Genomic DNA, 10,234 nt, shown 5'->3' on the forward strand with positions numbered 1-10,234 from the left:
ACGCGTTCACGCGACACCCTCGTACAATCGAATCACCTACAGGGAGGAGAAAGGTGGATAAATAGCCGCGAAAAGTGAGTTCGACGATAACGGATGGAGTGAGAACGGTCGAACGGTCGAACGGTTCGCGCTTTCGTCAACTTTGTCCCGTTCTTCCGTGTCCGCGATCGATCGATTTCTCTCGGATCGAGCGAGAAATGGCGAGATAGGGTAGACGGAAGATTCTACGAGCGAATCGATGAAAGAATCGACGATCGATCGTGGCCCAATTCGAAGCGAATGGAAATGTCCGTTCCTGAACGCCGCGATGGCGACGGCGGCGGTGGAGGCGGTGGTTCCGTGTCTCAGAAGTGGTAGGGGATTCGAAGATTATACTCGCTGGTTCGCAAGCCGAAAGATCAGTTTAGTTTACTATTGGTTTCGAGTCGTATCCTTCCACGAGATTCGGCACCATAGATGTTGAATAAAAATCGCGACCGTAGAAACGTGAAAGGAAGCGGTAGATAGTAGGTCGTAGGTGATAAAATGATCATGACGAGTGGTCCAAGTGAATTTTTCATTTGTACCTCATTGACGAATTAACTACGAAATCGTCGCGAGAAGGCTTAATGCGCGCCTCAAGAAGCGTCACGGAGAAGTAAAAGAGAACAGGTGAGTGTGTATATGTGTGTGGTGGGAAATAGCGTTTGATAATGAACCAGCGAGCACGTGTCTCTCTCGGAGACACCTAGCCAACGACCTTACCCCGGTTTCCTTTCGTTCAACCGCCGGCGCATGAACTTCCCTGAACTGGGTGATCCCGCCGAAACCGACAAACTTTCCGTAAAAATAGCCCCGGCTAATTTCGAACCACAAGGAGAAAACGATATCCTCTCTTGTCAACATTTCGGTACCGCGCTCTCATTTTTCGCTCTTTTATCTTCCGCCCCTTTTCCGCCGCGACCCATCGCTCTATCAACTATTACGGAAATTCAATTTACACGATGCTCAATGTAGAATTTATTCGTTCTTTGTGCGTTTCAGAGGACAGGCCGTGATCGACGGAAGGGGAAGCCGAGGAGAAGAGACAAGAACCGGGACGGAAGATGAGGTACAAGGTGAGGCCGCTTCGAGTCTCTAAGTATTCGCGTGTATTCGAGAATGGAACGAGTACCGCGCCCATCCTCGTATCGTTCTAACTGGCGGAAGGAATCGTACGGTTCGCGCGAGTCATCGCGAGGGCCACGAAAGAAAGAACAGACGAGCGACGTCTTCTTTTCCTTCCTACGATTTGCATAAAACATAAGCATTCAGGGTGAACCGATCGTTTGTTTCTTCCGTACACAGCCGACCCTGTACAATCCAGGCGAAAGATAAAGAGAACTTGATGACTTCAAGCTGATAGAGCAGTTTTGGCATCGTGCCAAATCCTTTCCTACGCGAACTTCACGAACAAATGATTAGGGCAAATGTAGGTAGATGAGTCGCGTTTCGCATCGCGAACGAATGGAATAGACGAGACGTTCACGGTCATAAACGTGACTTCCATCATTTTTTTACTTAGAAGGCGTGACTTTTCCTCAGCTTGAAGGAGAACCAGCCGATGCATGAATACGATCATCGTACCAGGATTACTTTGACACTATCGTTGTGTAACTTGTCGGTGCGGCATGTGTCCGGTGTATTCTTTTATTGCATAACATCGCGAAGATCGAATGTTAGAAGCGTATAAGCTTACGTAGGAATTTCGGTGATTTCGGTCGATTCGTCGACGAGTCTCTCCCCGGAAGTTCTACGGTAAGACTCGTCGTAGCGATAGTCGCGTTCGATTCGAAACAATCGAAGAAAACGATGCTTCGATAGCGAGAAAAGAAATCGAATCACCGTTCGTGACTGTCGTTGAACACGATTACTAGAATTATATTATCCATCAACGCGAGAACAATTGTTCACGGTTTAATCGTGGTTTCCGGAGTTTAACAGCTTTTATGTCGCTCTCTTCTGAAGTTAACGCGTCCGAGCATTATCGCCACACCTATTCAGGGTGCGCAGACTTCTTCGAGAAGAGTGACGCTTCTTCGTCGCAATTATGCGTGCAATGCTCACCTTGGCAAAATTTTCAGTACTCAAGTCGATCAAAAGCTTATATCATACGTATGTACTTGAGGAGAATGTTTGACGCGTGTGGAACATCGATGGAAGAAGTCGTTCTATTTGTAGAGCGCGGGAGCCGAGGGAGAACACAATGTTAGAACTGTGCGGCGAGTGTCTCTCCCGGCTCTGCCGCGTCTCACTTAATTAGCCGGTTTTTTTAAAGCTTCGTTAAACGCGTACAACATCTTCTCACAATCCACGAATTCGAAATGAATTGCTTATCGGAAGCTGGAAATCACTTTTCTCCCCCGGTACCAGTAACAAAGGAACCGGCGAGAGGCGCGCGCGTGCCTCACGATGGATCTCGATGGATCACGACCGATGATCCAGCCGCGTGCCTTGAATCGTAATCAGAGTAGCGGCTTAGATTTCGGTCTGACGATACTACTACGTGACACTGCCGATCAGACCTGGCCGATGGAACATCCTGCGCAAGTTCGTTGCACCTGGAACGCGCGCAATACGAGGCGCTATTAAAAAGAAATCGGTCTGGGATTATAAAAATTTGATCAATCAACCAACCTACATTTCATTCAAAATAGTCACCTTTTGCATTGATACAGCGATTCTATTAGTTCTGCCACGCTTCGAATAATTTTTGAAAATCATTTTCCCTAAACTGCGTCAAACACCTATTGCGATTTAACTTGCATCTCTTCGACAGTGTCGAAACGCGGTCCCTTGAGCGTCGACTTCATTTCTGGAAATAGAAAGAAGTCTCAAGGGGCTAAATCTGGGTAGTAGCCCATCGCCACTTCTTTCTATTTCCAAAAACGAACTCGAAACTCAAGGGACGGCGTTTCGACACTGTCGAAGAGATCCAAGTTAAATCGCAATAGGTGCTTGACGCAGTTAGGGAAAATGATTTCCAAAAATCATTTAAGAGATGATAGAACTAACGGGAGCATTTTATCAATGCAAGAGGGGACTATTTCGAAGGGGACGAGAGCCAAATTTAGATTCGTTGATCGATAAAGCTTTTATCAATACTCTGTCCAGTTTCTTCTTGACCGTACCTCACATACCTTGTAGCAAGTATTAGAGTGTCTCAGTGCACGACGTATGCTAGCCAGATTTTTTCACTTTGTACTACAGCAGAACCTCGGTAGTTGCACGAAACGGGAGTGAAAAAGCCTGCAAGGGTCGAGGTAACCAATCAACAAATTCCCTCCCACTTGTGCTTCTTACTATCAGTAAGACTAAAATCTTAGCTTCTCTTACTATCGCGTGTTACGTGTTTTCCGTAACTAAGCAACTATCCCCACCGTGTGTTGACGAAATGCAACTGACGAGATTTGCATACAAGTATCGAGAGTGCAACTACCAAGGTTCTACTGTATGTTGCATCTACGCTCGACGGTAATTAGCGAATTTCATCTATCTCAGTGAGTGTACGACGAATGAACGTTGCTCCTGTGTTCAGAATATAGGTACACACGGGGTAGAAGCAGGAGAATTATGTCGAGGTAATAGGAACGATTCTAGGGCAAGGTGAGAGCACCGATCCTTATATGTCGTTTCATCGAACTAACACTTTGTTTAATGATTTCTTTCATTTCCATACCACGATTTTTCACGGTTACTGCGTTCTCGTTCTCCTTCCATCGCGCTACAGTTTTCTTCCTTTCTTCACAGGTAAGCGATCCCGAAGCGAACGACCAGGGTGATGCAGCTGCGAACGAGATGCCGAAGAAAGGATCTGTGCTTTCTTGGTAAATGGAATACAACAAAATGGCATTATATTGTATATGTTAGATCGTTCGATAAGTTCGTGTGATGTTTAGAGCAATATTTTAAAGATACCTTTAAATGCTATGGAAGAAAGTAGTCACTCTCTGGTTCCATAAATTCTTCCCACCTTTTCTTGGGGGGAAAGCCATTATGTGCCGTTTTTACAAAAATTCTCTCAGGTTTTCATGAAAATATTTTCCAATGCTGTTTCTTAGAGAGTCGATATTGTCAAATATTTGCCCACCAAAAGAGCGTTGTAACGCACGGAACAGATGGTAATCTGATGAGGTAATTTCCGGAGAATATGGTGGGTGTGATAAAAAGTTCCAATTGAATCTGCGTAATTTTTTTTTGCACCTTTTGTGCCATATGCGATTTTGCATAATCATGGTGAAAAATTACTTTATTCCGATTTAAGAGTCCTGGACACGTTTCACTGCTATTGCTTCTCTTAACTTTCCTAACTGAGCACAGTATTATACGTCTGAATGGATGGTTTCATTTCTCGAAAGTAGCTGGAAATTAGGGCTCTCGGTGATACTCAGATTTACGGATATCCGAATCTGGAGTATTTCGGTACTCGGGTGGCTACCTAATTTATGCCCGAGTATCCGGATACTCGCGTGATTTGAATTCGGATATTTAGATAAATCTGTATTACACTCACGATGAGTCTATCGGATACTAAATATCAGGGTCGAACTTTACCTGAACTTGGTTTCTTCAGTCTAAATCCAGATAAGAAAAGCTTCGTATCTGAGTAATTAACAAAGAAAATCGAGTACTCAGACTCGGATTTCGAGTACTTGGATATCCAAATAGTAAGAGCTCTACTCGAAATACAAAATACACGGTGAAGAGTGTAAACGCATCGCGGCATCAACTTATTCGACGACCTAAAATATTAGGTGTAGAAATTAATTCGGTGCCTTCTCTTACAAACTTCACTGTTTATTTACAAAAAATTAAATACAATTTTAACGTTTAAAATAATCTCCATTACTTTAGATGACCATTGTTCCATTTATTGTGTAACTAACGAATTTCCTCTCTGAACAAATATGGCGGCTTTGAGTCGATAAAGTCGTCAAGACTTTGTGAGAAAAGGCACCGAACTAATTTCTACACCTAATACATACAGGGTGTTTCCTTTATCCTGAAAAATTGGAACATCTCGCGAGGGACTGAATCTGTCAAGAAAATGTTCGAACAAAAGGTATTTGGCATGAAGAGGGACACCATATGGTGCAAATTATTTTTTTGCAGGTCGAGTGGTGGAGGGAAATTTCAAAGTCAGGTTCATTTTTTTAAATGGAATCATATTTTTATTTCATAGTACGATAGCATTTGTTCAGACGAATTCAACGACCTGCCATACGAGGTAATTTATTGTTGCAAAATGTTGTACATTTTTAAAAATTTTTGCTTTTTCTTTAATTGAGCGTTAGTAAGTAGAAAGAAACTTTATTTATGTCGGTAACGCGAAAAGCATAACTGGAGATAAGTTCGATCTTTATTGTATTAGTCAGCAACTCCGGCTCACTTGACTCCCTAGAAACTGACGAATTTACAACATTTTACAACAATAAATTACCTCGTACGGTAGATCGTTGAATTCGCCTGAACAAATGCCATCGCACTAACAAAAAAAAAAGAATATGATTCTATTTAAGAAGATAAATTTCACTGAAATTTTCTTCTACCACTCGACCTGCAAAAAAATAATTTGCACCATAGTGTGTCTCCCTTCGTACCAAACAGCTTTCGCTCGAACGTTTTTCTGACAGATTCAGTCCCTCGTTAGATATCCCAATTTTTCAGGATAAAGGAAACACCCTGTATACATAGATATCGTAACAGAATGAAGGAAAATTCGTCATTTTTAATTCAATTATAAATACAATTTAGGCATTACGGCCAGGCCAAGGATGAGAAGAATTTTGGCGGAAAGGAAAGGAAATTGACGGTAATCGTCGGTTTGTTAACAGTAACCGTAATTACGCTGCTAGTCGTGTTAACCCTGCAGATCGTCATTTTTCGTACCGAGGAGTACAAAGAGATGTGCCAGAGTGAAGAATGCGTGAAGACAGGTATCGTAAGAGCCAAGGTTTTTCCTACTCTCAATTACCAATTAACCTTCCTATATAATTGCAACATGGAAATCCGGGATTTCTATTCGAATTATCCTTATATAAGGATTATTTATTATCCTCTCCCCCCTCCTCAGCCTATCCTTCGCTGATATCGCGTTCGTTTACGATGATGATGATAATGAACGATCATTTCAGCCGCCAGGGTAATAGAAGCGATGAACAGATCCGTAGATCCTTGCGAAGATTTTTATAAATTCGCCTGCGGCGGTTGGATCTCGAAGAATCCGATACCGCAAAGTCAAACTTCCTGGGATCAATTAAGCGTGCTGAGGGAACAGCTGTTGAAAAATCTAACGATTCTGCTGGAAGAATCGGACGAGGGGAATCAATTGCGATCCGTTCAATTGGCTAGAGCTTTGTATAGAACTTGTATGGACACAGGTAAATTCTGCGTATACAGAGTGAGCGGAGAATGGGTAGTACAACGTGTATAGAGGATAATCCTACGTGTGAAAATGAACCTAAATCGTAGAATAACATTCTTTCATAAGAGGCTTACTTTTCGGGAAATGTGTATTTAAAGATTTTCTTTAAGCTGTTGCTTCTGGTTATACTTTTACGTTGAAAACAGTATAAATTTTCTGCAACTGAAAACATCGTACTCAGACTTTCGCACAATTAAAGCGTCGAAATACCGTACCATCAGTCCACGATTCTTTGATTCAAAGGGCAAGGATTTGTATGCGTTAACAAGGACGTCACTTTTAACAATTCGTTCAGTAATGTGAATTTAAATTAAGAAAATGGTTAATAAATGTATTATCAGTAGTTATCATGACATTGACATCGCGTATTAGTGCCTACAAACGTAAATCGTTATCAGCACGCCATACGGACCTCGACAATAAACTTTCAATATAACGTTAAGGGAACATAAACTTGACAACAGCAAAAGTTATTAAAAAAATAAGAATGTGACGGGTCGAAATAGACCCGAACATCGTACTAGGGTTAAATGCACGCGTTAAATACTCGAATTTTTTTCGAAAAACTAAGCTTTTTATGATAAAATTTTATTGTATATTTGCGTTTTATTTTGACATGTAGAATCACTTTATGCCCGGTTATACCACCCTCTACGTGTATATGCTCAGAATGAGAAAGAAACAGAGTGATTATCGTCGTTTTAGCAAGCCTGGAGGCTTTTGAATTGAAGCCGATTCACGAAACGCTAGCCACGCTTGGTCTACCAAAGGATCCACCATTGAACGACGAAGTCACGGCTCTAGATCTTCCCAAGTTTGCTGGGACAGCGCTACGAATGTTAGGCTTGAACATATTTCTAAATTTCTACGTGACCGAAGATATACGAGATACGACGAGACACAGAATTATGGTGAGAGCATAGAGACGTGGCGATACGTTCGATTCGACGACCCCACCGATCTTGATCTTGACCTCCGTCTAGACCTGGAGCCTCTTCGATTCGTTTTACAGATGGAACAAGTATCGCCAGGTTATAGCGAGCGTTATCTGCTCGATCCATTGCGGTTTCAAACGGAATTAAACGAATACAAGAAGTATATTAAAGCTATGATGGAGCTGGCTGGCGCTGGTAATAAAAGTGCCGATTTTGCCGATGAAATCTTAAGCTTTACTACCAAAGTCGCGTATGTGAGTATTATTCTAATCCGTGTCACGAAGAAAATGAAAATATACGATGTCCGATACGTTTAATATAGATCATGGCGACGCCGGAAGAGAGACGTAGCGCGAATCATCGGATTCACGATGTAACGATCGACAGATTGCAACAGCTGACTGATTTACGAATGCAACAGGTGAATCGAATCAAAACTGGAAAACCTTCCTATTGCCTGATATCTGCTAAATGAACTTTACTAAACGAACTTTCATTCTAACGGACTCCGCCACCGTTTCAGTGGAATTGGACGAGATATTTTGAAGCGGTGTTCAACCGGACGAACACCACGATAAATACCAGCGAGGATCATGTGATCATATTGGATCTACGCTATTTGCAGAAACTGCCCGAATTGCTATCGGCCACTCCGACATCTACGTTAGGTATGCTGCGATCTTCTTTTACTTCCTCTCGCGTTGAACGATCAAGCGAACACCAATGTTGACGTATCTTTCAGCTCGTTTCGTCTGGTGGAGCGTTTATTCAACGGTTGCCCCGTTGACGTTACAACAATTCCGGGATCTAGGCTTTCGATTCTCGCAGAAAGTTTTCGGCCTGAAAGAGAAGACACCGAGATGGAAGGAGTGCACGGTAAACGTGAACACGAATTTCGGCATGGCTCTCAGTTATATTTACGCGAGGAAACACTTCGACGATCAGGCCAGAGAAAAGGTTGCCGCTCCTCTTCCTTCCTTTTTCTCTTCTTCTTCTTCCTCTCGTGATTCGTAATTGTGCGATTTTCTAGGCATTAGAAATGTTGCTGGACATCAGGGCTGCGTTCGACGAGATGGTCGCTGAACTAGATTGGATGGACGTTGAGACGAGAGCTCGAGCGCACAGAAAGTTGCACGCAATGAGACCGTTCGTAGGAATTCCGGAATGGATCACCAATTCGTCCAGGCTGGAAAAATTTTACGAGGGGGTGAATTATATTTTACACGAATTTCAACCGCTCTATTAACGACCACGGAAAAATCCTATTCATATCCTTTGTTACAGATGGACGTTGTACCTGGACGATTGTTCGACACGTTTCTGATGCTGACTAACAAGAGCCTTACGAAGAGCTTGAACAGTCTGAGGGAAAAAGTGGACAAGAATCGATGGATAACAGCTGGTACAACGGTGAACGCGTTTTACAGCCTGACATTAAACTCAGTTAGTAAGTGTCCAGTTAGTATTCTGCTACTAATCAAACCCAAGTCAACATCACGTTCCAATTTTTTCTAGCTTTTCCAGCCGGAATTTTGCATCCTCCGTTTTATGGAAATGGGTTAGAGTACGTATTGTACGGTAATCTATATGATCACTGCGTTCTTCATTTTATGATTCGTCCGATAATTATGCCGATAGGTCAATCAACTACGGTGCAATGGGCGCGATAATGGGTCACGAGCTCACCCATGGATTCGACGATCAAGGTATCGTACAATTTTCTTCGGATTCGCGTAATTATGGATTAATCGCGATTAGTACGAGTACGTGGCTCAGGTCGTAGGTTCGACGAGAACGGGAACCTTCGGCAGTGGTGGAGTACCGAGACGTTGCAACATTATCATGAAAAAGTCGAGTGTATGATTAAACAATACAGCAGCTATCACTTGCCGGAGCTGGGCAATAATTTTACGGTGAGTAGTGTCCTTCGTGTGGAAATGCAGAAGAGCGGAAAATATGCCAGGCTTGTTAACGCACGTTACTTAATCATACAAATAATGCCGGCGAATTATTCTACGATGTTTAGGTGAACGGCGTTAATACACAAGGAGAGAACATTGCCGATAACGGTGGCATACGAGAGGCTTATAGAGCGTATCAAAGGCTGAAAACGAGAAGCGTTAATCGACAAGCTTTACCAGGTCTTGCCACGTATACCCAAGAGCAATTATTTTTCGTAGGTTTCGCGCAAGTAAGTGCTGGACCACCACCGCCACCGATAAATAATAATACAGTTATTCTTTCGAGTCGTTTGTTTCGAGAAATCGTAATCGTTCGAAAATTCAAAATGATCTTTTTGGTATTAGCATGAACAGTAACAGGTTGTATTTCGCTGAACAGGTGTATACATGCGCGTATGTTTGTTCCACAGGTATGGTGTGGAAACGACACGAATGGCGCTTTGAAATCTAAATTGATACAAGGAGTTCACGCGCCGAATCATTTCAGAGTTATCGGAACTTTATCGAATAACGCAGAATTCGCGAAATCCTGGAATTGTCCAGTTGGAAGTCCCATGAATCCACCTCACAAATGTATTCTGTGGTAATTCGCACTCACAAGGCGTGCGATGTTCCTGGTGAAATTATACGAATGATAAAGAAATTCTAAACAGACTGATTCGTAGGAACTGACGTGTTTTAACTTAATATATTCTTAAGCACGATATTTTCTATTGGAGTTTATCTTCTGTAAACGTTCCATGCAGAATGGAAATATAATTTGTTTTTAAACAAATACAGCGTATCGTACAATTATTCCTCCTTTCCCGGGTTTCATTGTTTCTTCTTCTTCTTTTTCCTTAGAATCGCTCCGGTTTCTTCAACGACCTTTCTTTCCTTTTTCCTCCTCTTCGGAG

The 10,234-nt window shown here is 42.5% G+C and overlaps 2 protein-coding genes across 2 annotated transcripts in view; one reads left to right on the forward strand and one right to left on the reverse strand.

The window, feature by feature from the left end:
* Positions 1-423: 423 nt before the first annotated feature.
* Positions 424-9,935, forward strand: LOC108580305 (neprilysin-11-like). The gene is made up of 17 exons (XM_017944028.1): positions 424-651; positions 1,024-1,097; positions 3,769-3,845; positions 5,773-5,954; positions 6,153-6,398; positions 7,148-7,353; positions 7,455-7,631; positions 7,700-7,798; positions 7,901-8,045; positions 8,120-8,334; positions 8,408-8,584; positions 8,662-8,824; positions 8,893-8,941; positions 9,016-9,083; positions 9,154-9,290; positions 9,404-9,568; positions 9,749-9,935. The coding sequence occupies exons 2-17, from the start codon at positions 1,086-1,088 to the stop codon at positions 9,923-9,925; spliced, it is 2,295 nt and encodes a 764-aa protein (XP_017799517.1). The 5' UTR covers positions 424-651; positions 1,024-1,085; the 3' UTR covers positions 9,926-9,935.
* A 216-nt stretch (positions 9,936-10,151) lies between these two features.
* The window catches only part of LOC108580278 (p21-activated protein kinase-interacting protein 1-like), a 5,769-nt gene continuing 5,686 nt past the window's right edge, over positions 10,152-10,234 (reverse strand). Inside the window, exon 8 of the mRNA XM_017943989.1 lies at positions 10,152-10,226. Coding sequence (XP_017799478.1) covers positions 10,152-10,226 — 75 coding nt within the window. The remainder of the gene's footprint in view (positions 10,227-10,234) is intronic.

Source organism: Habropoda laboriosa, unplaced genomic scaffold, assembly GCF_001263275.1.
Source record: "Habropoda laboriosa isolate 0110345459 unplaced genomic scaffold, ASM126327v1 scaffold9, whole genome shotgun sequence".
NCBI lineage: Eukaryota > Metazoa > Arthropoda > Insecta > Hymenoptera > Apidae > Habropoda > Habropoda laboriosa.

Bases quoted from the DNA above. Each gene is read 5' to 3' on its own strand.
- LOC108580305 (XM_017944028.1), top strand. The intron at 6,399-7,147 runs GTAAATTCTGCG...TCGTCGTTTTAG, and splicing joins TAGAACTTGTATGGACACAG to CAAGCCTGGAGGCTTTTGAA. The intron at 8,942-9,015 runs GTACGTATTGTA...TTATGCCGATAG, and splicing joins TTTTATGGAAATGGGTTAGA to GTCAATCAACTACGGTGCAA.